This window comes from Dermacentor variabilis, chromosome 4 (genome assembly GCF_050947875.1).
Source record: "Dermacentor variabilis isolate Ectoservices chromosome 4, ASM5094787v1, whole genome shotgun sequence".
Lineage (NCBI taxonomy): Eukaryota > Metazoa > Arthropoda > Arachnida > Ixodida > Ixodidae > Dermacentor > Dermacentor variabilis.
Genome location: NC_134571.1, coordinates 136798966 through 136823244, shown reverse-complemented (window position 1 = coordinate 136823244; position 24279 = coordinate 136798966). Strand labels below are relative to the sequence as shown.

At 50.8% G+C, this 24279-nt stretch overlaps 1 protein-coding gene across 1 annotated transcript in view; it reads right to left on the bottom strand.

Annotated features, from left to right (window-relative positions):
* LOC142577973 (uncharacterized) overlaps positions 1-24279 on the bottom strand; it is a 212361-nt gene that overhangs the window by 15116 nt on the left and 172966 nt on the right. Inside the window, exon 5 of the mRNA XM_075687398.1 lies at positions 20572-20794. Coding sequence (XP_075543513.1) covers positions 20572-20794 — 223 coding nt within the window. The remainder of the gene's footprint in view (positions 1-20571; positions 20795-24279) is intronic.

Sequence of the window (24279 nt, the reverse complement as noted above, 5' to 3'; positions counted from 1 at the left end):
TTAGATATTAAAAAGGCGTTTGACAACGTTTTAAAAACAATTAGAAGATTAGGACTAGGACAAAGGATGAGTAATTTCGTTAGAGATTTCCTCGCAGGCAGGCGCGCATGCGTCGTCGTCGGCGACGAGGAATCGCCGGAATTTTAGACGGGTCCATGCGGCACGCCGCAAGGATCCCTCACATCACCATTACTTTTTTAACTTGGTTCTACTCGGTCTACCCGAGAAATTAACAGAAATAGAAGGGTTACATCAAAGTCTCTACACGGATGACATTACACACTGGGTTCCCCGGGTTGATGTGACGGTCACGTCGAGCGAACGCTACACGCAGGAGTAGATACGGTTCAGAATTACTTGCGTGAAACGGGCCTCGTGTGCTCGGCTACCAAGTCAGAACTCTTACTCTATAAGCCCACAAGGAGCGGTCGTACAAACCTGCGCGAAGTAGAAAGGGAATACTAGAAAATGCGCATTACATTGGCAGATGATACTCCCGTACCGAACGTAGAGAGAATTAGAATCCTAGAGTTACACCAGCAGGCAAACGGCCATAACGGAGAGACGGTGCAAATACTTCGTCGTTCGGTAGATGACACAATCCGACTCTTGCGTCGCATCACGAATAGACGCAACGGTATGCGTGAAAAGTGCGCGATCCGTCTCGTGCAGGCGTACGCGATAAGCCGCATAACGTATGTTGCCCCCTACCTGAAGTGGATCGGGTCCGAAAAAAACAAACTCGAATTCATGATCTGAAAGGCTTTCAAGAGGGCGGTCGGCGTTCCACTCAACGCGAGCACCGACAAGTTTCTAGAGCTCGGAGTTCACAACTCACTTAACGAGTTAATCCAGGCGCACGACGTTGCGCAATACGAACGATTATCGAGGTCAAAGGCAGGTCGATGCATCCTCGAGTCACTAGGCATCACGTGCATGGAGCATGGAGAAAAGACGGCGGTTTCCGCCTCTGTTCGCGGCCGCCTGATCAACCCGCCGCTTCCCAAGAACATGCACCCGACGCACCACGCCGGGAGACGCAACAAATGAGCAAGGGACCTTCAGAAGAAGTTTGGCAACAGCAACGAGGCGGTGTACGTAGACGCGGCGCGATATGTAGGAGGGAGAAGTGCACACACGATAGCGGTTGTAGATCGCAAGGGTAAATGCCTCACGAGCGCCACGGTGACCACGGGATACACGGAGAGGGCCGAAGAAGCCGCGATAGCCCTAGAACTCGTCGCGGTGCCGAACGCTGCGATCGTGATCAGCGACCCGCAGGCGGCAATCCGCGGCTTCGCGCGCGATCGTGTCTCGCGGGATGCGGCCCGCATACTCCAAATTTCTGACGACGGCAACTCGCCATCGCCCTCGGAACCACAAAATTTTACGGTCTTCCTCGTCTGGACCCCGGCACACACCGATGCTCCGCTCGCGGGCAACGAGGCGGCCCACGCCACGGCACGAGGTCTCACACGCCGAGCCGCCGCTGATTATGTGGCCGCCGCCTCCGCCCTCAAGAGCGGGGCATCGTAACTGCCGGATCGGGACACTACAACAGAAATGCAGCAACAAGAAACACTCTGGGCGTGGGGCGATCGCCTAACAACGTTCAGAGACCTCACCCAACACTACAGACTCGAAATACGCACATTCCAACCACCGCACGATAAATTGAACAGGAACGAGGCCGTAACCTTACGCTTGCTCCAGGCACACACCTAGCCTAGCCCCGCTATCTTACACCACTGCTATCCGCGTTTATATCCAACAGACGCGTGTAAAACTTGCGGACAGAGAGCAACGCTGCGACACATGCTCTGGGAATGTGCCGGCAGCAACGGTAATCAAATCATCTCCGTTGGCGACGCGTCCATAATCGCGGCAGTTGCCAGAGTACGGGAAGGCTCGAGCTCGCTTCTTCCCGACGCCGCCCCGGATACGAGAGCCGCCGGGGACCTTCTGCGTAGGTGTCGCCGCCACTGGGAGGCGGCTATCAAAAGTTCAGAGCTGGCAGACCAGCTCTGGGCCGTCCGGCAAGCCGAAGATGCCGCCCGAGTCCAACGACTTCGAGCCGCAACCTGAGGCCACCACAGCAAGAACTGCCGGACTACTCTTTAATAAAGTTTATTCTTCTTATGTTGTTGGTTGTTCCTTCATACATAAGCCTACGTGACAAAAATATATGAAGAAATTCGACCGCCAGCGTTATTCGCTCGCCGAGCAGAACGAGACATACTTCTACCGCGCCTTTTTTCCCCCCGATTTTTGCGATATCGAGGCCAACCACTAGAAGCGATATTTTTTTGGAATCACTAAGATTTGTGATACCTCATGAGGCGTCAACAATTTGGGCTTCGGGTGCATTGGCCACCGTATACCCATATGGTGTATGCATCACGTCGCGCGGAGGAAGCAACGCCGCTTGAATGGCCATGGAATAAAGTAACTGGAATTTACTGTATTTGCGCTCCCGGGGCCATAGTGGTCCCCATTTGAAAAGGGAACATGTTGGTTTCGAGTGGCGCTTAGGTTTGTCCGTGGCCGTTCACCAAACAGGCTTCAGTTCTTTGCTGTCTCAGCGCGCGAATAAAAGCTGAGATGCGCACTTTGGATATCTTTTCTCCTTAACCTAGCGCTTCGCCTATATGGCACGATAACTGCCATCTTTCTTTTTATTTCATGTGCCCAGAAGTTTTGTAGAAACATGTATGCTCACCTAAAATAGAATAGAACGATAACTGACGTGAACAACTACGAGGGAGAATGCAAAATCTGCTAAAACCACATGTTCGCATGAACTATGCAAACACGCAGCAAATTAATGAGTACCCGACCAGCAGCGATTTGGCGGTAGAAATGGTCTGCCCTGAACGAATCTCTGCTACAGTGCACAATGCTACTTGGGTTTGAATTACACGATGACAAGCTCCACCAGTTTAAACCTAAGTGATAATATTTAATAATACAAAGCAAATATTAAAGAAAAAGCTCCCTTTGTCATGAATACTAGTCGCCAGGAGTGCTCGCCCACAATGTTCCCTCAGGCAATAAACATTCTGAGACGCCACATTGATCCCTACAGCTACAATGCCATGAACACAACACTTACGAAAGAAGGCACACCAACATGCGAGTAATGTCAAGAGGCACTAACAGTTATGCACATATTACTAACATGTACACATATTGAAACACACAGACGAGCACTTTTGCACAAATTACATCATAATTCATCATCAATTACATCATCATGCGTATTTAATACGCATACCTTTACACCCTGCTCTAGTTTTAGATCATGATTCATTAGTACCATTATGTGACGTACGTAAATTTCTAGATGACACTGGCTTTTCACATACAATATAGATTATTAACAAAGCCTTTTCCTTCATGAACTGAATTTTGAAACGCCTCGTGTTTGGCGCAGCATAGCCTTAGTCGCTTTTGCGCCATTAAACTCCATTTAACTAACTAACTAACAACACAGAATAGAATATTTAGCGCATCAATGTCCAACACAATATGTACACGATACGTCCATAATGCGCCGCCCGGGTGCCGTTGTGGTGCAGAAATACGTTTGTTGGTTTCGTGGAAACGCCTGCGTATTGAACCGGTCTAGCATCGGGCCATGTACTTTAACCAGGCTTCGATAAATCTGTTGGCTGGCTAGACAGGCTAGAAAAAAATTGAAGCAACCGTATCCTTCTCGATCCGCTCGCATCGAAATCATATGAAGGAAAATTCCGCAGTGAGCTAGTTCATTCATATACGCGCAGCTGTAGGCCTTTTCATCCGGCGACGGGGAAACTACCCGCCGCGGGCCTTTCCTCCTCTCTCACTTGTGTGAGCTGGTGCCGTACCGCATGAATGTGTTGCCGTCGCGTGCTGCGTAGCGGTTTGGAGATGTTTGGGCTCGTTCTCCGTGAAAGTTACACGATGTCAGTTGATACTATATGGTCCAAAAATTACTGTGTAGCCTGTCGGTGCAGCGGTAACTACAGCAAGAATCGACTTCTGCCCTTGTTGGTGCGCCATCTTTGATATAGTATTTTATCCCTGATATAGTGATGCTAGCATCTTTTCCAAGAATGTTTCGTTCTGCGCAAGCACAAAGAAGAAATAACGAGTCTGATAATTAAAACTGCAACTATTTAGAAGCTAGGCCAAGATTTTGTTATCATGCCTTCACTATCTTTAACAAGGAAAGAATTGTTCCAAAAGTCGGGTGAATTCATGATCGAAAATGGGTTTACTCCGACTTAACACATTAAAACAAGCGCATAGACGTTTCGTCACCTATGCACGTGGCATCTTCAGTATACACTGTCACAAATGACCGGAGGTTCAGTCTACTCGTGCCATACATCCTTGTGAACGTCCGGCAGAGGGCCACTGTTAGTGATGCATGCCGATTCGTCACGACGGATGAACCACGATTCCAGAAGTTTTCTTTTGCCCCACTTTTGCTCTCCGGCCAGCATCGTCGCATTGTCAAAGTCGAATCTATGCCCTGTCGACCAGCTGTGTTCGACAAGTTCGATCTTAGAATGCGTTGCATAGGTGGCCTTGGAAACGTCTCAAATTTGTTCTTTCAATCTTGTTGAGCTGTTTCTGCCCGTTTCGCCAGTGTAAGCCGCGTGACAATGCCCGCATGGATGACCCCGCTCTGATCGTGCGCAGGAGTGCGGTCTTTCGGCTTCGTGAACAAATTACCCAAGGTATAATGGGGTTTGGAAACGGTTTGTATGCCCAGCGGACGCAAAGCTCTCCGAACAGTATCTGACACAGCCTGAATATAAGGAATAGATAGAAGAGACGCTGCCCTCACCCCTGTCTCACTTCTCCTTCTCCTCTGTATTCGCATCTGGATATCGTTAATAAACACCCTGGGATAATGGCGTCATTTCAATGCATCAAATACATATTCTATTTCTTGTACACTTAACTGCTTGCAGGACCACAATGCATCACAACATCATAAAAAGTTCTTACAACAGAGTGTTTGGGTAAGGTCGGGTGATACGAGTCATTGGATAAAAAATTTTTGGTGTCACACTGCTTGCGGTACACTGTCGTTTACGCACTGCTATTACCGGCCTGGCGTACAAGCGCATCCAGTAAAGGCAAGACATTTCCTCTCTCTGTTTCGTACATGAACTGAATGGCGTGGTGTTAGCTGTGGTTAACCTAACCGTGGACAGAACCATGGCGTGGTGAGTGACGTGGTAATTCTAACGATGTATTGCAGGTGGCATGGGCCATGAATTCCATATAGGTGATATTGCATGGCTGTAAAAGGACGTAAAAAACTCGCTGTAAATGGCACAAGACATATAGGTATTAAACTAATGACGCTGATTAGTTAGTGATGACGGGCAACTGGGTTTCGTTAAAACATGATGTAACAGAACATAGCATTGACACAAGAGCTTCAAAAGAACTCTTGCATATAAGCTGCTGAAGTGACTAGCGCAAGAGTGGACACGGGACACTAAAGAGGGCGACGAGTAAAAGCGCAAAATTCCAGCTGGTCCGGTCTTACACCCTGCTTGCATATAAGGGCTGTTAATCAAGTGCAAAGTTTACCTGGCCAAATGAATTTCAGGGTGTCTGTTTTAGCTAAAAACTCTAACACCATTTGTTGATTAAAAAGCGGTTCACTCTAAGAAAAAATGTCGGGTGCAGAGGTGTATTTTCGCGATATGCAAAAGGGGAACTACTTTTTCCTCTCTGCTTGTATTGCAGGACACTGAATAAGAACATGGAGGACTGTGAGATCTTTAGCGCGCTTACTACAAGTCGGAGTATCTCCCCAGTCAAGAGATAAGAGTGAGTACCGTAGAGACGCAGAGACAAAGAAACAGCACGCGCATGCGATCGCATAGATGAGATGAATACATATATATAGAAAAGCATCAGTCATAGCTCTCGAAGTATAATATAATATAATATAGAATAGCTCTCGAAGATAGCTATTCCGGCGGCTAGCTTCCCACGCTATGCGTGCCGTCCTCGCACCTGTTAAAACTTTTCCTAGACGCTAGAACTATACTATTCCTACGCAACCTTGAGCGATCGGAAAGCGCGTTTTCCACGCCTGGCCGGCGGAGAGGGGGGGCTTCGTTCCGGCCGCGAAGCTCTCCACATCCCCGTAAGGAGCCTGGTGGTGGTCTCGTGCGGACGATGCCCCCTTGGTGAGCGCATATTTCCCCCCTCATCTTTTAAGAGATTCCATACATACAAGCATTTGTCTCGCAAACCAGATTTATTTCAAGGGAATTTTCCACGTCTCAATTATTTCTCTCGTCGTATTCGAGTGCTCATTGCCGTGTTATAGTTTGCTAACGAAGCTTCCCCTCAAGTCTAAATATTGTAAGGCAGTTTGTCGTGTGCGTATCATGGCCACGCATGCTTATATCGCCTTTCCGTTTCTCTACCACGGTTGCGCCTTAAAACCACGGCGCTGCAAGTTTGCTTTCTTTTCCTTCCCTCTTCTCCGCCCTTAAACTGGCTCTCTTAACTACTACACGCAGAGGCAAGAAACAGCGCGCGCTTTAGATACTATAGATGAGATGAATATTTACAATTATTATTAGGGTTATAATTATATTCGAGTGCTGATTGCCGTGTTATAGTTTGTTAACGAAACTACCCCTCAATTCTAAATATTGTAAGGCAGTTTGTCGTGTGCGTATCATGGCCATGCATGCTTATATCGCCTTTCCGTTTCTCTACCACGGTTGCGCTTTAAAACCACGGCGCTGCAAGTTTGCTTTCCTTTCCTTCCCTCTTCTCCGCCCTTAAACTGACTCTCTTAACTACTACACGCAGAGACAAAGAAACAGCACTCGCATGCGATCGCATAGATGAGATGAATACATATATATAGAAAAGCATCAGTCATAGCTCTCGAAGTATAATATAATATAATATAGAATAGCTCTCGAAGATAGCTATTCCGGCGGCTAGCTTCCCACGCTATGCGTGCCGTCCTCGCACCTGTTAAAACTTTTTTCCTAGACGCTAGAACTATACTATTCCTACGCAACCTTGAGCGATCGGAAAGCGCGTTTTCCACGCCTGGCCGGCGGAGAGGGGGGGCTTCGACTGTCGCGGACAACACCAGCCCCTTTCCACATAAGTATGAGGCTCGGAGCAGGAGCTATAGCGCTTGAAAGTAACCGCTGGCTTGACGAACCAACCGACTGAGCTACCTTTCCGGGCAACATTGAAGTATCACGAGTTCAAATCACATGTTATGTTCCTTTTTTTTTTAAAGGTATTTTCCTTCCTTTTATCACTGTACGGAAACCCTCCTAAAAAAAAATTATAAATCCTCAATTATGTGTGGCCACACATGTGCAGGTCATAAATACCAGGTTCTCTAGCCGAGTGCCATCCATGCGGTATAACCGAGCTCAGATTGGTCCACCTTGACTGATCAAATAGGGCGCCACTGTAGGTTAAATGAGGCGTACAACTCCTGCGGGACCCGCCGTGGTTGCTCAGTGGTCATGGTGTTAGACTGCTGAGCACGAGGTCGCGGGATCGGACCCCGGCCACGGCGGCCGCATTTCGATGGGGGCGAAATGCGAAAACACCCGTGTACTTAGAATTAGGTGCACGTTAAAGAACCCCAGGTGGTCGAAATTTTCGGAGTCCTCCACTACGGCGTGCATAATCAGAAAGTGGTTTTTGTCACGCAAAACACCATAATTCAATTTTTAATTTAACTCCTGCGGGGACGGTAGAGTATCCGTCTCCAGTGCAAGAGGACCGTGATTCAAATCCCGGTGCCGCGCAATTCTCCTCCGGGAAATACAAAAAAAAGAAAGAAAAAAACCGTGTGTTGAGAAATTGCACAAACAGGCCTGGAGTGCGGCCTGATCCCGGTGACCAGAACCGGTAACGCACTCTCTCACCAGAGCAGGATTGGCCACCCTGGTGCAGTACTTGGCCACAACCTCCTATATGAATACAACAATCAAACCCCGGCCCTCAGTCCCCAGCAGCCGCGAAGCAACTGACCACGGCGGCGGTCAGATCTGTAACGCTGCAGAGGGTGCTAAGAATACCTGGCTCCGGACAGGCCGCCATTGGAATCTGAACCTGGCAACGTTTAACGTTAGAACGCTATCTAGTGAGGCGAGTCTAGCAGTATTATTGGAGGAATTAGAGGGTAGTAAATGGGATATAATAGGGCTCAGTGAGGTTAGGAGGACAAAAGAAGCATATACAGTGCTAAAAAGCGGGCATGTACTGTGTTACCGGGGCTTAGCGGAGAGACGAGAACTAGGAGTCGGATTCCTGATTAATAAGGAAATAGCTGGTAACATACAGGAATTCTATAGCATTAACGAGAGGGTGGCAGGTCTTGTTGTGAAACTTAATAAGAGGTACAAATTGAAGGTGGTACAAGTCTATGCCCCTACATGCAGTCATGATGACCAGGAAGTCGAAAGCTTTTATGAAGACGTGGAATCGGCGATGGGTAAAGTCAAAACAAAATACACTATACTGATGGGCGACTTCAATGCCAGGGTAGGCAAGAAGCAGGCTGGAGACAAGTCAGTGGGGGAATATGGCATAGGCTCTAGGAATAGCAGAGGAGAATTATTAGTAGAGTTTGCAGAACAGAATAATATGCGGATAATGAACACCTTTTTCCGCAAGCGGGTTAGTCGAAAGTGGACGTGGAGGAGCCCGAATGGTGAGACTAGAAATGAAATCGACTTCATACTCTGCGCGAACCCTGGCATCATACAAGATGTAGACGTACTCGGCAAGGTACGCTGCAGTGACCATAGGATGGTAAGAACTCGAATTAGCCTAGACTTGAGGAGGGAACGGAAGAAACTGGTACACAAGAAGCCAATCAATGAATTAGCGGTAAGAGGGAAACTAGAGGAATTCCGGATCAAGCTACAGAACAGCTATTCGGCTTTAACTCAGGAAGAGGACCTTAGTGTTGAAGCAATGAACGACTATCTCATGGGAACCATTAAGGAGTGCGCAATAGAAGTCGGTGGTAACTCCGTTAGACAGGAAACCAGTAAGCTATCGCAGGAGACGAAAGATCTGATCAAGAAACGCCAATGTATGAAAGCCTCTAACCCTACAGCTAGAATAGAACTGGCAGAACTTTCTAAGTTAATCAACAAGCGTAAGACAGCGGACATCAGGAACTATAATATGGATAGAATTGAACAGGCTCTCAGGAACGGAGGAAGCCTAAAAACAGTGAAGAAGTAACTAGGAATAGGCAAGAATCAGATGTGTGCGTTAAGAGACAAAGCCGGCAATATCGTTACTAATACGGATGAGATAGTTCAAGTGGCTGAGGAGTTCTATAGAGATTTATACAGTACCAGTGGCACCCACGACGATAGTGGAAGAGAGAACAGCCTAGAGGAATTCGAAATCCCACAGGTAACGCCAGAAGAAGTAAAGAAAGCCTTAGGAGCTATGCAAAAGCGGAAGGCAGCCGGGGAGGATCAGGTAACAGCAGATTTGTTGAAGGATGGTGGTCAGATTGTTCTAGAGAAACTGGCCACCCTGTATACGCAATGCCTCATAACCTCGAGCGTACCGGAATCTTGGAAGAACGCTAACATAATCCTAATCCATAAGAAAGGGGACGCCAAAGACTTGAAAAATTATAGACCGATCAGCTTACTGTCCGTTGCCTACAAAGTATTTACTAAGGTAATCGCAAATAGAATCAGGAACACCTTAGACTTCTGTCAACCAAAGGACCAGGCAGGATTCCGTAAAGGCTACTCAACAATAGACCATATTCACACTATCAATCAAGTGATAGAGAAATGTGCAGAATATAACCAACCGTTATATATAGCTTTCATTGATTACGAGAAAGTGTTTGATTCAGTCGAAACCTCAGCAGTCATGGAGGCATTACGGAATCAGGGTGTAGATGAGCCATATGTAAAGATACTGGAAGATATCTATAGCGGCTCCACAGCCACCGTAGTCCTCCACAAAGAAAGCAACAAAATCCCTATAAAGAAAGGCGTCAGACAGGGAGATACGATATCTCCAATGCTATTCACAGCATGTTTACAGGAGGTATTCAGAGGCCTGTAGTGGGAAAAATTGGGGATAAAAGTTGATGGAGAATACCTTAGCAACTTGCGATTCGCTGATGATATTGCCTTGCTTAGTAACTCAGGAGACCAATTGCAATGCATGCTCACTGACCTGGAGAGGCAAAGCAGAAGGGTGGGTCTGAAAATTAATCTGCAGAAAACTAAAGTAATGTTTAACAGGCTCGGAAGAGAACAGCAGTTTACGATAGGTAGCGAAGCACTGGAAGGGGTAAGGGACTACATCTACTTAGGGCAGGTAGTGACCACGGATCCGGATCATGAGACTGAAATAACCAGAAGAATAAGAATGGGCTGGGGTGCGTTTGGCAGGCATTCTCAAATCATGAACAGCAGGTTGCCACTATCCCTCAAAAGGAAAGTGTATAACAGCTGTGTGTTACCAGTACTCACATATGGGGCAGAAACCTGGAGACTTACGAAAAGGGTTCTGCTGAAATTGAGGACGACGCAACGAGCTATGGAAAGAAGAATGATGGGTGTGACGTTAAGGGATAAGAAAAGAGCAGATTGGGTGAGGCAACAAACGCGGGTAAACGACATCTTAGTTGAAATCAAGAAAAAGAAATGGGCATGGGCCGGACATGTAATGAGGAGGGAAGATAACCGATGGTCACTAAGGGTTACGGACTGGATTCCAAGGGAAGGGATGCGTAGCAGGGGGCGGCAGAAAGTTAGGTGGGCGGATGACATTAAGACGTTTGCAGGGACAACATGGCCACAATTAGTACATGACCGGGGTAGTTGGAGAAGTATGGGAGAGGCCTTTGCCCTGCAGTGGGCGTAACTAGGCTGATGATGATGATGATGACCGTAGGTGAGTCCTATTCTTAATCGGCAATGATGTGCTTCCTTGTACCGTGCTGTTTCCTCAGGCATCCAGTTTCCTAGTTTTGGTTTTATTATGTGTAGCTTATTCGATGTTTGCGTATCCCACTCTACTTGCCACTGATACTTCTGTTTATGGCGTAGAAAAGACTAGGTCTATGGCAGGGGTGAGGATATTTCCATCTGTGTTGCTAAAACACATTGACGTAGCGTTTTCATGAGCAACTACGCAGCCTTTTGTAACTCTGTGGGCAGGTACCGAGCAAAGACAATCACTTGGTTGCACATACATGCGGAGCACAGCAAGCTGCACATTTAATTCGAAACGAAGTTCTTGTGTTTTCGTAGACTAATTAGGGCTATCACTACACTTAATTAAGGAGGTCGTCATCAAAGATGACACTGCGCACAGTGTTCATTTTCTATGTGGGCCTACCGAGACAGGAATATCTCCAAACGCCATGAGTTTTGACAGCTTGTTGTACTGGAGCTTGTCAAGTACTTCCAGAAAAAGGACGCCACTTCCGATCTTGGTTACTTTGCAACCTGCGCCCATTGCGTCTTTCATGCGTTTTGCCACAAAAAAATTGAGATATCGTATTGACAGTCTTGGTTCCATGTTGGCTGTGTAGCACATGATATTTGGATATATTTCTACGGGTTTCACAAACAAGTTGAACGTTTCTTCGGTACCCGCCCTCTTCAGGGAGCGATCAGGTAGTGGGGGAAAAGAACTTAACATAGACGTATGAGCATTTTTCGCCAGCACCGCCAGCCAGCCACCATAGAACCCAACGAGGGGACGCTGCAGGACCATGAAAAGACAGGTCCTGCATGCGCCAGTTATACGACACTACTATAACCATATCTCTTATAACCAAGGTTGGCTATCCCACAAAAAGTTATTCCTTCCTGTCTGAAAAAGGGAAAGTAGAAGGAAGTCAAGAGAATTCAGGAAAGATCGAAAGTAAGAGAAAGACGAAGATTGGATAGGAAGATACGAAAAGGCAACTACTGATTTCCCCCAGGTGGGTCAGTCCGGGGGTGCCGTCTATGTGAAGCACAGGCCAAAAAGTTGTGTTGCTTCCGCCGGAGGGCCTTAAGGGTCCAAGCATCCGGCATCGGCTCATCCTCCAGCATCCGCCTTTTTTCACACACGGCTAAGCTACGTACGGCTACACGAGGGAGGATCCAAACCTCATGTGCTCGGCCGCGTGGTGTCGCAGTGCGCCAAACGCCTGCTAACGCTGATGGGTGAGCAGCGTCGGCCCCTACGAGGTATTGCCTGGAATAAGAACTAAACCATATGAATGCTCGTGTGCGACCAACTTAATGCAACCCTTCAACACGTAAGCTCCAATCATTATAAAACATTTTTGTCAGCCACCAGCATCATTGTCATGTATATGAAGTCTAGTAGAGCTGAAATCACAACACGGTTTCTACACTGGCCTCCTATATAAGGCCGATGCCCAAGGGAACAAGGCTGCTTCCGGAAGGGATAATCTGCGAGGGACTACATCCATGCCATCAATCAGCTAATGGAGAAATCGGCAGAAATCAGCCTCTCTATATGGGTTTCACAGATTACGAAGACGTGTTTGATTCACTAAAGATACCAGCAGTCATAGAGGCATTCACAATCAAGGAGCACAGGAGGCTTACATAAATATTTTGAAGATATCTAAAGAGATTCGACAGCTACCTTCATCCTACACAAAAAAGTAGGAAGATAAACATAAAAAGGGGTATGACCAGGAGACACAATCTCTCCAATCCTGTTCACTGCATACTTGGAAGAAGTGTTCAAGCTCTTAAACTGCAAAGGCTTAGGAGTGAGGATCAACGGCGAATGTCTCAGTAACCTTCGCTTTGCAGATGACATTTTCCTGTTTATCAACACTAGGGACGAGATATAAGAAATGATTGAGGCCCTTATCAGAGAAAGTATAGGAGTGTGGTTGAATATTAATATGCAGAAGACCAAGATAATGATCAATATCCGGGCAAGGGAACAAGAGTTCAGGATTGGCAGTCAGCCTCTAGGGTCTGTGAAGGAGTACGTTTAGATAGGTCAGCTACTCAGAGGGCACCCTGATCACGAGTAGGAAATCAACAGAATAAAATTGGGTTGGAGCGCATACGGCAGACATTGTCAGTTCCTGACTAGAAGCTTACCATTATCACTGAAAAGAAAGATGTACATTCAGTTCATGTTACCAGTTCTAGCATATGGGACAGAAACTTGCAAATTGACAAAGAAGCTTGAGAAGAAGTTAGGAACCGCGCAGATAGTTCTGGAACGAAGAATACTAAGAGTAACGTTAAGACACAGGAAGAGCGGTGTGGATCAGAGAGCAAACGGGGATAGCAGATATTCTAATTGACATTAAGAGAAAGAAATGGAGCTGGGCAGGACATGTAATGCGTAGGTTAGGCAACTGGTGGACCATTAGGGTTACAGAATGGGTGCCAAGAGAAGGGAAGCGCTAGCGAGGATGGCAGAAGACTAGGTGGCGTGATGAAATTAAGAAATTTTCAGACGCTGGTTTGAATCGGTTGGCGTAGGGAAGGGGAAATTGGAAATCGCCGGGAGCGGCCTCATCGTGGCCGTAGACATAAAGCAGGCTTAAAGCAGCTGCTGCTGCTGCTGCTGCTGCTGCTGCTGCTGCTGCTGCTGCTGCTGCTGCTGCTGCTGCTGCTGCTGCTGCTGCTGCTGCTGCTGCTGCTGCTGCTGCTGCTGCTGCTGCTGCTGCTGCTGCTGCTGCTGCTGCTGCTGCTGCTGCTGCTGCTGCTGCTGCTGCTGCTGCTGCTGCTGCTGCTGCTGCTGCTGCTGCTGCTGCTGCTGCTGCTGCTGCTGCTGCTGCTGCTGCTGCTGCTGCTGCTGCTGCTGCTGCTGCTGCTGCTGCTGCTGCTGCTGCTGCTGCTGCTGCTGCTGCTGCTGCTGCTGCTGCTGCTGCTGCTGCTGCTGCTGCTGCTGCTGCTGCTGCTGCTGCTGCTGCTGCTGCTGCTGCTGCTGCTGCTGCTGCTGCTGCTGCTGCTGCTGCTGCTGCTGCTGCTGCTGCTGCTGCTGCTGCTGCTGCTGCTGCTGCTGCTGCTGCTGCTGCTGCTGCTGCTGCTGCTGCTGCTGCTGCTGCTGCTGCTGCTGCTGCTGCTGCTGCTGCTGCTGCTGCTGCTGCTGCTGCTGCTGCTGCTGCTGCTGCTGCTGCTGCTGCTGCTGCTGCTGCTGCTGCTGCTGCTGCTGCTGCTGCTGCTGCTGCTGCTGCTGCTGCTGCTGCTGCTGCTGCTGCTGCTGCTGCTGCTGCTGCTGCTGCTGCTGCTGCTGCTGCTGCTGCTGCTGCTGCTGCTGCTGCTGCTGCTGCTGCTGCTGCTGCTGCTGCTGCTGCTGCTGCTGCTGCTGCTGCTGCTGCTGCTGCTGCTGCTGCTGCTGCTGCTGCTGCTGCTGCTGCTGCTGCTGCTGCTGCTGCTGCTGCTGCTGCTGCTGCTGCTGCTGCTGCTGCTGCTGCTGCTGCTGCTGCTGCTGCTGCTGCTGCTGCTGCTGCTGCTGCTGCTGCTGCTGCTGCTGCTGCTGCTGCTGCTGCTGCTGCTGCTGCTGCTGCTGCTGCTGCTGCTGCTGCTGCTGCTGCTGCTGCTGCTGCTGCTGCTGCTGCTGCTGCTGCTGCTGCTGCTGCTGCTGCTGCTGCTGCTGCTGCTGCTGCTGCTGCTGCTGCTGCTGCTGCTGCTGCTGCTGCTGCTGCTGCTGCTGCTGCTGCTGCTGCTGCTGCTGCTGCTGCTGCTGCTGCTGCTGCTGCTGCTGCTGCTGCTGCTGCTGCTGCTGCTGCTGCTGCTGCTGCTGCTGCTGCTGCTGCTGCTGCTGCTGCTGCTGCTGCTGCTGCTGCTGCTGCTGCTGCTGCTGCTGCTGCTGCTGCTGCTGCTGCTGCTGCTGCTGCTGCTGCTGCTGCTGCTGCTGCTGCTGCTGCTGCTGCTGCTGCTGCTGCTGCTGCTGCTGCTGCTGCTGCTGCTGCTGCTGCTGCTGCTGCTGCTGCTGCTGCTGCTGCTGCTGCTGCTGCTGCTGCTGCTGCTGCTGCTGCTGCTGCTGCTGCTGCTGCTGCTGCTGCTGCTGCTGCTGCTGCTGCTGCTGCTGCTGCTGCTGCTGCTGCTGCTGCTGCTGCTGCTGCTGCTGCTGCTGCTGCTGCTGCTGCTGCTGCTGCTGCTGCTGCTGCTGCTGCTGCTGCTGCTGCTGCTGCTGCTGCTGCTGCTGCTGCTGCTGCTGCTGCTGCTGCTGCTGCTGCTGCTGCTGCTGCTGCTGCTGCTGCTGCTGCTGCTGCTGCTGCTGCTGCTGCTGCTGCTGCTGCTGCTGCTGCTGCTGCTGCTGCTGCTGCTGCTGCTGCTGCTGCTGCTGCTGCTGCTGCTGCTGCTGCTGCTGCTGCTGCTGCTGCTGCTGCTGCTGCTGCTGCTGCTGCTGCTGCTGCTGCTGCTGCTGCTGCTGCTGCTGCTGCTGCTGCTGCTGCTGCTGCTGCTGCTGCTGCTGCTGCTGCTGCTGCTGCTGCTGCTGCTGCTGCTGCTGCTGCTGCTGCTGCTGCTGCTGCTGCTGCTGCTGCTGCTGCTGCTGCTGCTGCTGCTGCTGCTGCTGCTGCTGCTGCTGCTGCTGCTGCTGCTGCTGCTGCTGCTGCTGCTGCTGCTGCTGCTGCTGCTGCTGCTGCTGCTGCTGCTGCTGCTGCTGCTGCTGCTGCTGCTGCTGCTGCTGCTGCTGCTGCTGCTGCTGCTGCTGCTGCTGCTGCTGCTGCTGCTGCTGCTGCTGCTGCTGCTGCTGCTGCTGCTGCTGCTGCTGCTGCTGCTGCTGCTGCTGCTGCTGCTGCTGCTGCTGCTGCTGCTGCTGCTGCTGCTGCTGCTGCTGCTGCTGCTGCTGCTGCTGCTGCTGCTGCTGCTGCTGCTGCTGCTGCTGCTGCTGCTGCTGCTGCTGCTGCTGCTGCTGCTGCTGCTGCTGCTGCTGCTGCTGCTGCTGCTGCTGCTGCTGCTGCTGCTGCTGCTGCTGCTGCTGCTGCTGCTGCTGCTGCTGCTGCTGCTGCTGCTGCTGCTGCTGCTGCTGCTGCTGCTGCTGCTGCTGCTGCTGCTGCTGCTGCTGCTGCTGCTGCTGCTGCTGCTGCTGCTGCTGCTGCTGCTGCTGCTGCTGCTGCTGCTGCTGCTGCTGCTGCTGCTGCTGCTGCTGCTGCTGCTGCTGCTGCTGCTGCTGCTGCTGCTGCTGCTGCTGCTGCTGCTGCTGCTGCTGCTGCTGCTGCTGCTGCTGCTGCTGCTGCTGCTGCTGCTGCTGCTGCTGCTGCTGCTGCTGCTGCTGCTGCTGCTGCTGCTGCTGCTGCTGCTGCTGCTGCTGCTGCTGCTGCTGCTGCTGCTGCTGCTGCTGCTGCTGCTGCTGCTGCTGCTGCTGCTGCTGCTGCTGCTGCTGCTGCTGCTGCTGCTGCTGCTGCTGCTGCTGCTGCTGCTGCTGCTGCTGCTGCTGCTGCTGCTGCTGCTGCTGCTGCTGCTGCTGCTGCTGCTGCTGCTGCTGCTGCTGCTGCTGCTGCTGCTGCTGCTGCTGCTGCTGCTGCTGCTGCTGCTGCTGCTGCTGCTGCTGCTGCTGCTGCTGCTGCTGCTGCTGCTGCTGCTGCTGCTGCTGCTGCTGCTGCTGCTGCTGCTGCTGCTGCTGCTGCTGCTGCTGCTGCTGCTGCTGCTGCTGCTGCTGCTGCTGCTGCTGCTGCTGCTGCTGCTGCTGCTGCTGCTGCTGCTGCTGCTGCTGCTGCTGCTGCTGCTGCTGCTGCTGCTGCTGCTGCTGCTGCTGCTGCTGCTGCTGCTGCTGCTGCTGCTGCTGCTGCTGCTGCTGCTGCTGCTGCTGCTGCTGCTGCTGCTGCTGCTGCTGCTGCTGCTGCTGCTGCTGCTGCTGCTGCTGCTGCTGCTGCTGCTGCTGCTGCTGCTGCTGCTGCTGCTGCTGCTGCTGCTGCTGCTGCTGCTGCTGCTGCTGCTGCTGCTGCTGCTGCTGCTGCTGCTGCTGCTGCTGCTGCTGCTGCTGCTGCTGCTGCTGCTGCTGCTGCTGCTGCTGCTGCTGCTGCTGCTGCTGCTGCTGCTGCTGCTGCTGCTGCTGCTGCTGCTGCTGCTGCTGCTGCTGCTGCTGCTGCTGCTGCTGCTGCTGCTGCTGCTGCTGCTGCTGCTGCTGCTGCTGCTGCTGCTGCTGCTGCTGCTGCTGCTGCTGCTGCTGCTGCTGCTGCTGCTGCTGCTGCTGCTGCTGCTGCTGCTGCTGCTGCTGCTGCTGCTGCTGCTGCTGCTGCTGCTGCTGCTGCTGCTGCTGCTGCTGCTGCTGCTGCTGCTGCTGCTGCTGCTGCTGCTGCTGCTGCTGCTGCTGCTGCTGCTGCTGCTGCTGCTGCTGCTGCTGCTGCTGCTGCTGCTGCTGCTGCTGCTGCTGCTGCTGCTGCTGCTGCTGCTGCTGCTGCTGCTGCTGCTGCTGCTGCTGCTGCTGCTGCTGCTGCTGCTGCTGCTGCTGCTGCTGCTGCTGCTGCTGCTGCTGCTGCTGCTGCTGCTGCTGCTGCTGCTGCTGCTGCTGCTGCTGCTGCTGCTGCTGCTGCTGCTGCTGCTGCTGCTGCTGCTGCTGCTGCTGCTGCTGCTGCTGCTGCTGCTGCTGCTGCTGCTGCTGCTGCTGCTGCTGCTGCTGCTGCTGCTGCTGCTGCTGCTGCTGCTGCTGCTGCTGCTGCTGCTGCTGCTGCTGCTGCTGCTGCTGCTGCTGCTGCTGCTGCTGCTGCTGCTGCTGCTGCTGCTGCTGCTGCTGCTGCTGCTGCTGCTGCTGCTGCTGCTGCTGCTGCTGCTGCTGCTGCTGCTGCTGCTGCTGCTGCTGCTGCTGCTGCTGCTGCTGCTGCTGCTGCTGCTGCTGCTGCTGCTGCTGCTGCTGCTGCTGCTGCTGCTGCTGCTGCTGCTGCTGCTGCTGCTGCTGCTGCTGCTGCTGCTGCTGCTGCTGCTGCTGCTGCTGCTGCTGCTGCTGCTGCTGCTGCTGCTGCTGCTGCTGCTGCTGCTGCTGCTGCTGCTGCTGCTGCTGCTGCTGCTGCTGCTGCTGCTGCTGCTGCTGCTGCTGCTGCTGCTGCTGCTGCTGCTGCTGCTGCTGCTGCTGCTGCTGCTGCTGCTGCTGCTGCTGCTGCTGCTGCTGCTGCTGCTGCTGCTGCTGCTGCTGCTGCTGCTGCTGCTGCTGCTGCTGCTGCTGCTGCTGCTGCTGCTGCTGCTGCTGCTGCTGCTGCTGCTGCTGCTGCTGCTGCTGCTGCTGCTGCTGCTGCTGCTGCTGCTGCTGCTGCTGCTGCTGCTGCTGCTGCTGCTGCTGCTGCTGCTGCTGCTGCTGCTGCTGCTGCTGCTGCTGCTGCTGCTGCTGCTGCTGCTGCTGCTGCTGCTGCTGCTGCTGCTGCTGCTGCTGCTGCTGCTGCTGCTGCTGCTGCTGCTGCTGCTGCTGCTGCTGCTGCTGCTGCTGCTGCTGCTGCTGCTGCTGCTGCTGCTGCTGCTGCTGCTGCTGCTGCTGACGACGACGACGACGACGACGACGACGACGACGACGACGACGACGACGACGACGACGACGACGATGACGACGACGATGACGACGACGACGACGATGACGACGACGACGACGACGGTGAGGCCGATGACATTGCCCTACGCAGCGATCACTGCGTTTGGCAAACCAGCCTGATAAATATAAGCTTTGTGCTTTGGGATTGCAATCTATGCTTTGTAACGCAGTAAGATCCAAAAGAGACCACACAAAATGAATCCAGTGGCATGTGAGGCTACAATTCCCGTAAAACAGGTGAGCATGTTGTAGAGGACGGGACGAAGATGACCGAACAAAAAATAACCACTTGTCATCTTCTTCTCTCCCGAATTTTTTTTTAAATAGGAAGCAACAATACTGGACAACGCCGCAATAATACCTCACATGACCACACTGCATGCTCGGCTGAAGCGCTATAGAACAGGCAGGTCTGTAGCCCAGCTGCTACCACTGTTTCGGATGCTTGCGCAGCCTGCATCCGGTCGCTCGACTCCTTCAAGAGTGTTATTCACACTGTACGGTATGCTGCTATTAATAACGACAACTATTTTATTCGTGGGCAAGGTAGTCACGCCAGGTATATACAGATGAAATTTTGAACGCTTGTCAAAGTAAAGAGCGCGACTCTTTCCACAGCAGGACGGTTCCCATGATGTTGCGATCGTCATATCTTTTGTAACTACTCATTGCTGCCAAACGGCAGCCTAGAAATGCAGTGACAATGATGCAGTAAGGTGATGCTCGGGAAACAATTCTTTAGAAATGCACAACTCATCTCTGAAGCTAATTATAGGCTCAAACAAGCGCGCACACATTGCGGTTGGTGCTCCGTCGGCCTCAGCGCCAGCAGCAACACCAATCATGCTGGCATAAATCACTTCAGTACGTCTCACAGAACGAATTCCATGTTGAAGACGCTTCTTCATAGTCAATAGACTAAAATAAAGGTAAATTGAGACGTCCACTCAACCGCACCAATTCCTAGAGAAGAAGCCGATACAGATTCCTCGAAAGAAATGCCTCGCAGTTGGAGAATAGATTCGTCCTAGCCCGGGACTCGAACCTGGCACCACCCCTTTCCGGAGCAGCCGCTCTACCATCTGAGCTAAATAGGCGGCTAGCGAATGACAGGGCGAAGTCAAACTTATCAATAACTCTAAGCAAAGGCAATAGTTTCACATAATGGTTCTGCGGAAACCCGCAAGTTGCGGAGAAGTAATTAATGAAGGGAAAATAAGACAGCCGCTCAATCGTAGCAACTGCTACAAAGAAAACCCATACGGGCTCCTCGAAAGAAAAGCCTCGCAGTTGAAGAAAAATTCGTCCTTGTCCGGGACCAGAGCCCGGAACCACCGCCTGGTGGTTGATAGGGTCTCAATCCTTCTACGATGTGTGTTTGACAGGATCGCCACCGAGTATTAAGAGGTACGCTCGGTGCCGTTGCTGGGCAGGCGTCATATAAATTGTTAAAAAAATTACTGGAGAGAACTCTGTCATGGGGACGTATGGGAGCTGCAAGTAAGGCAAATTAGTTCTGAGGAAAGACGCTTGATGGAGCTAGTTTCAAGCATAACTGATTTCTTTACCCGATGTACGTGCACTTTAAATTCACAAATAGTTGAACGTCGTGCTGCCGGCTGATAGCCTTATGGTGAGTTTACGTAGTAGAACAACGATCTCGAAAAAAGCTTGGTGCCAGATTCAAATACCGGACCAGGACGAATTTCTCTCCAACTACGAAGCTTTTCCTTTTTTTTTCAAGAAGGCCTCATCAGTTTCCTTTGTAAATTTGTGCTATACTTGCGATTAGATGCCTATTTGTTGTACTGTTTTGTTAAATTCCCCAAACCACGTAGCTTCAGCACTGCTTATTTGCTCCGCTTTACGAAGTAAATACCCGTCATGCACAAAAGAAGTCAATTTTAGTGACAACTGAACCTGAAACAGCAGCAGCGACTCGCATCGACCGCGTTAAAAACGTCCGCAAGAAATCGCCTCAGTGAGCGCAGACTGCCCGCCTGACAGAATAGGCTAGTTGCAAGAGCCATCACACAGAGATGCATAGACTCTCACGACTTTAAACTCGTAGAAGGACACCGGATTAGGCTTGACGAATAGTTGATCCAAGTTGATGCTTGTGAAGGAAGGATACAGTTTCAGTGCATCCCTTTTGGCGTCGGCGTTCGACAAGGTACAGCCGTCCTTGTAGAACTTGAGCAGCAACCTGAACTCGCCCAATTGGGGACTCTGCACTGCACCAGCTAAGCGTCTTCCATGAAGGTCTAGTGCGGCGACACTGAAACAAAAATACAAGGTCGATGGTGAGATCTTGCAAAATTACCAGAATGAGACGACATAGCTTAATGTTAGGCACTGCGAGTGTCACACACGTTTACGGTAGGATAATACTCCTGTCATAAGCACGCTCTCAAAAAGCGTTCAAACCGAAGAGAGAACATCGGCTATCCGCACTAGCTCCCTTCCGCGAACTCATCTAACGAAGCCAATAATAGGTGCGCTTTTCAGTTACATCCAAAAGCTTTCATGTGAGGATGGCATGAAACAGAGTCGGACAGAAAGAATAACGCAAACATCACCACACGTGGGAAAGCTGCACAATTAAACTCATAGCAACCACGTATATTCGTACCCGAATGTGTTGTAGGCGAAATAAACAGCGTGTAAAATTGATAATTTGTTTTTAGGCCCTACGTGCGCACGCACTGCAGGCCTAATTTAGATGTTTTCGGTTGTGTGTGATCACCAGTGTTTATGCCGCTCGTGTACTCTCCATTTGGACAGAGTCCGTACTTGCAACTTCTGTCGCTCGTTTATATTTTTACGCAACAAGCTTGTGGATATTGACGTACATAGGACCACCGTCGGCTAAAGCGTAAGGATATAATTAGTATATTCTCACGTTGTAATGACACAGAAGAACCGTGCAGACAGTGCCAGAACTCTGAGTCAGGAACCCTACATTGGGCGAACACATTATTTGGCGCCGAGAAATAATACTGCAACAGTTATTAGCCGATGAGAAACGGCCATCTGGAAAACAATGACAATATCCACATGTCGACAATAAAACGAAAGGTTACACTTAATTACTTCTTTTGCTATGCTCAAAGTTAAAACACAGATGCTCGGCAGCGTTCTATTGCAGAGATTTACCGCGTCCGCCGCAGCAGTTTAGGCTATCGCAAAACATATTCACTTTGAACAGCAGAGTAACTGTGCATTCCGTGACTATCTTTCTCATCGGAGTTCAATAACATAATGATTCACCGTAGCGTCGAAGTGGCATTTGTATTCGAAAATTCAGAGTGATCACGTCAGTTCACTGCACTGGGCCTCACTGCAATAACCCTTGGGCGTCTTGCTTTCACTTCAGTACACTTTTCCTTGAATATGTGAGTGGTACAGTCTCTTACCTGGTCTTCACTACGAGAGTCGCCTATTTTTCTTTTACAGGCTGGCCACAATCAGCTCGTTTGCCTCGTTAACACAGCATTTCGTATGTTAAAACACGCAAACAATGACCGACTCGGTTGGAAACTTGACTTATGAAAAAGAGTGGTGTTTGTACAAACACGGCAAGCAGTGGCATCGCACCTAGCCATTGCTAAAATAGATGAAAGCCCTACTGGAAGTTTAATTTAAATGAAAGAAAAAAAAGGAACTATTTCATTTCTAAACAAAGCCTAGTTACCTAGACATAGCGCCGGCACAAGACTATATTTACGGTAAAGTCTGTCACAAATAAGTCTGCAATTATATGGTACAAAAATGTGCATCACCGACGGAATAAGATTGTATTTAGGTGATAAACACGGCCGGAAACAGTCAGATCAGTAGCCACAGAAACGTGACGCAGCAATACAACCGAACCTATAACCCTTTAGACGTATTAAATTTACAGTGCGACAATGCCTGCTTCCAAAATATTTGGCGTTCCTCCAAACGCGCACCCCAGTTCGGAGGAAGTGCCATAACTATAGAAAGCCCGAGTTGCGAAAATGCACAAGACGCCGAAGAAAGCTCGTCATCTTAAAACAGGGGAACTCAACACAGAAATAAATTTGTTTAGTTCAAGGCATAATGCACATCAGTGGCAAATTCGGAGAAACACAGGGAGTGTCAAGAAGTTACCATTGTCAGCAGCCTGACTGTAGCACAAAGGTGGAAACGAAACCCATATATGTTTCTCAGAAAGAAAGCTTTGCAGTTGTGCAAAGATTTGTCCTTGTCCTGGTTTCGAGCCTCGGACCAATATGTTTCCGGGTCAGCCGCCCTACTAAAGTGTTCTCGTATTTGCTCGGACGTTGTGTGCATGCGTGAATGGCGAGGGAAGCATCCGCGCAGGGACTCATTCTCTGATACTTTCGCGAGATCTGGGAAGATTTTGCAGGGACCTTCTGCTTCAACTGTGAGTTTGCCTAGGTACTACATTGCTCTTGTGTAAGCGCCGCCTAAGCGTCCGTCCACACGGGATCATAACGGCCGATAGAGATTTCGCAATGGCAAACCGGCCACTGTTTGTCGTCATTTATTGGCTCGTGTCACTGTGCCGCCCGTAGAATATGTTTTGTTGCTTCGCAGTGCGTCTTCGCGTGCGTCTTCAGTGCGAACAGTTGTCGGTGAGAAGGGGGGGGGGGGGGGGGGCGAGTGAGGGATAATATCACACGGGCACGCTCCGTGTATACGCTGTGCAGCCACGGACAAGAGCTTAAATACAACCTGGAAATGAATGTATTTCAAGGAAATGAGTTATCACTAACGACGTGACATTATTCATTCGTCGGCCAATAAAGCGCCATCTACCTAAGCTTTCAGTTAACGTTAGCGTAATAGCAGGGTTAAGGAAAAGAGCGTTACCGCTCCGCAAAAGGCCTTTGCAGAAAGCAAGTTTTAGCATAGCGTGATTGCGTAGTTTATGCATGGGACGCTGCAAAGGCTCCAAATTTTGCATTCATAGTGCACACAAGTGTTCTTATCTATTCGCCAAGCTTTGCGTGCTCGTCGGAATAGTTGGAGAGGCAGCACAATGACAGGTGGGAGTGAGTTGTATTTGCACTGTCCATGCAGAGGCCTGTATGCCAGTGCCTGTTGAAATCAGTACAAGCTTACCATCATTGGCCTCACAAATCGCCCGATCTCAAACCCATATGCATTCGAGTCGAGCTTTCGACTTCGATGAGAGGTAGCCCTTCCATCCCGGAAATTCATCTCACTTGGTCTCGACGCTTTTCAATTGCAAAGCAATCTTGAACACTCATCAAGATTATCCATAATGCTATGTCGTCGAACCTGCCTGAGACTAAGCGAAAACCGTTTGCACTGTCATTTGCTACGAACGAAGCCAATTCTACAAAAAACAACGCCAAATTCAGCTCGAAGCAGGCCGTTGGCACCACCGCCATGTTACGTAAACAACGTAAACAATGCAGACAGAATACGTTGAGTCTGAAAAGTAGCGTGCGTGCGCTAAACGCTTTAGATCGTTTAGCGTTCTGGCCTTCAATCCCACTTTGCCGCTGCCCTGCCATTACGTCAAACAGGCTCGATTAAAAACTGTCTAGTGTCAGGCGTGCATGGCTGGGGGGCGCGAGACCAGAGGATGTTGATGCAGCTCATAGGCTGTGTTCGAGCTGAGACGCGAGGTGCGAGGGTCGACGCAATGTTGAGCAGTGCGCTTCGTAGGACTGTATCCCTGTTTCTGCTTCTCTGGACTTCTGGATTTCAACAACATCTACAAATTTCGAAGTGCTGTAAATTTTG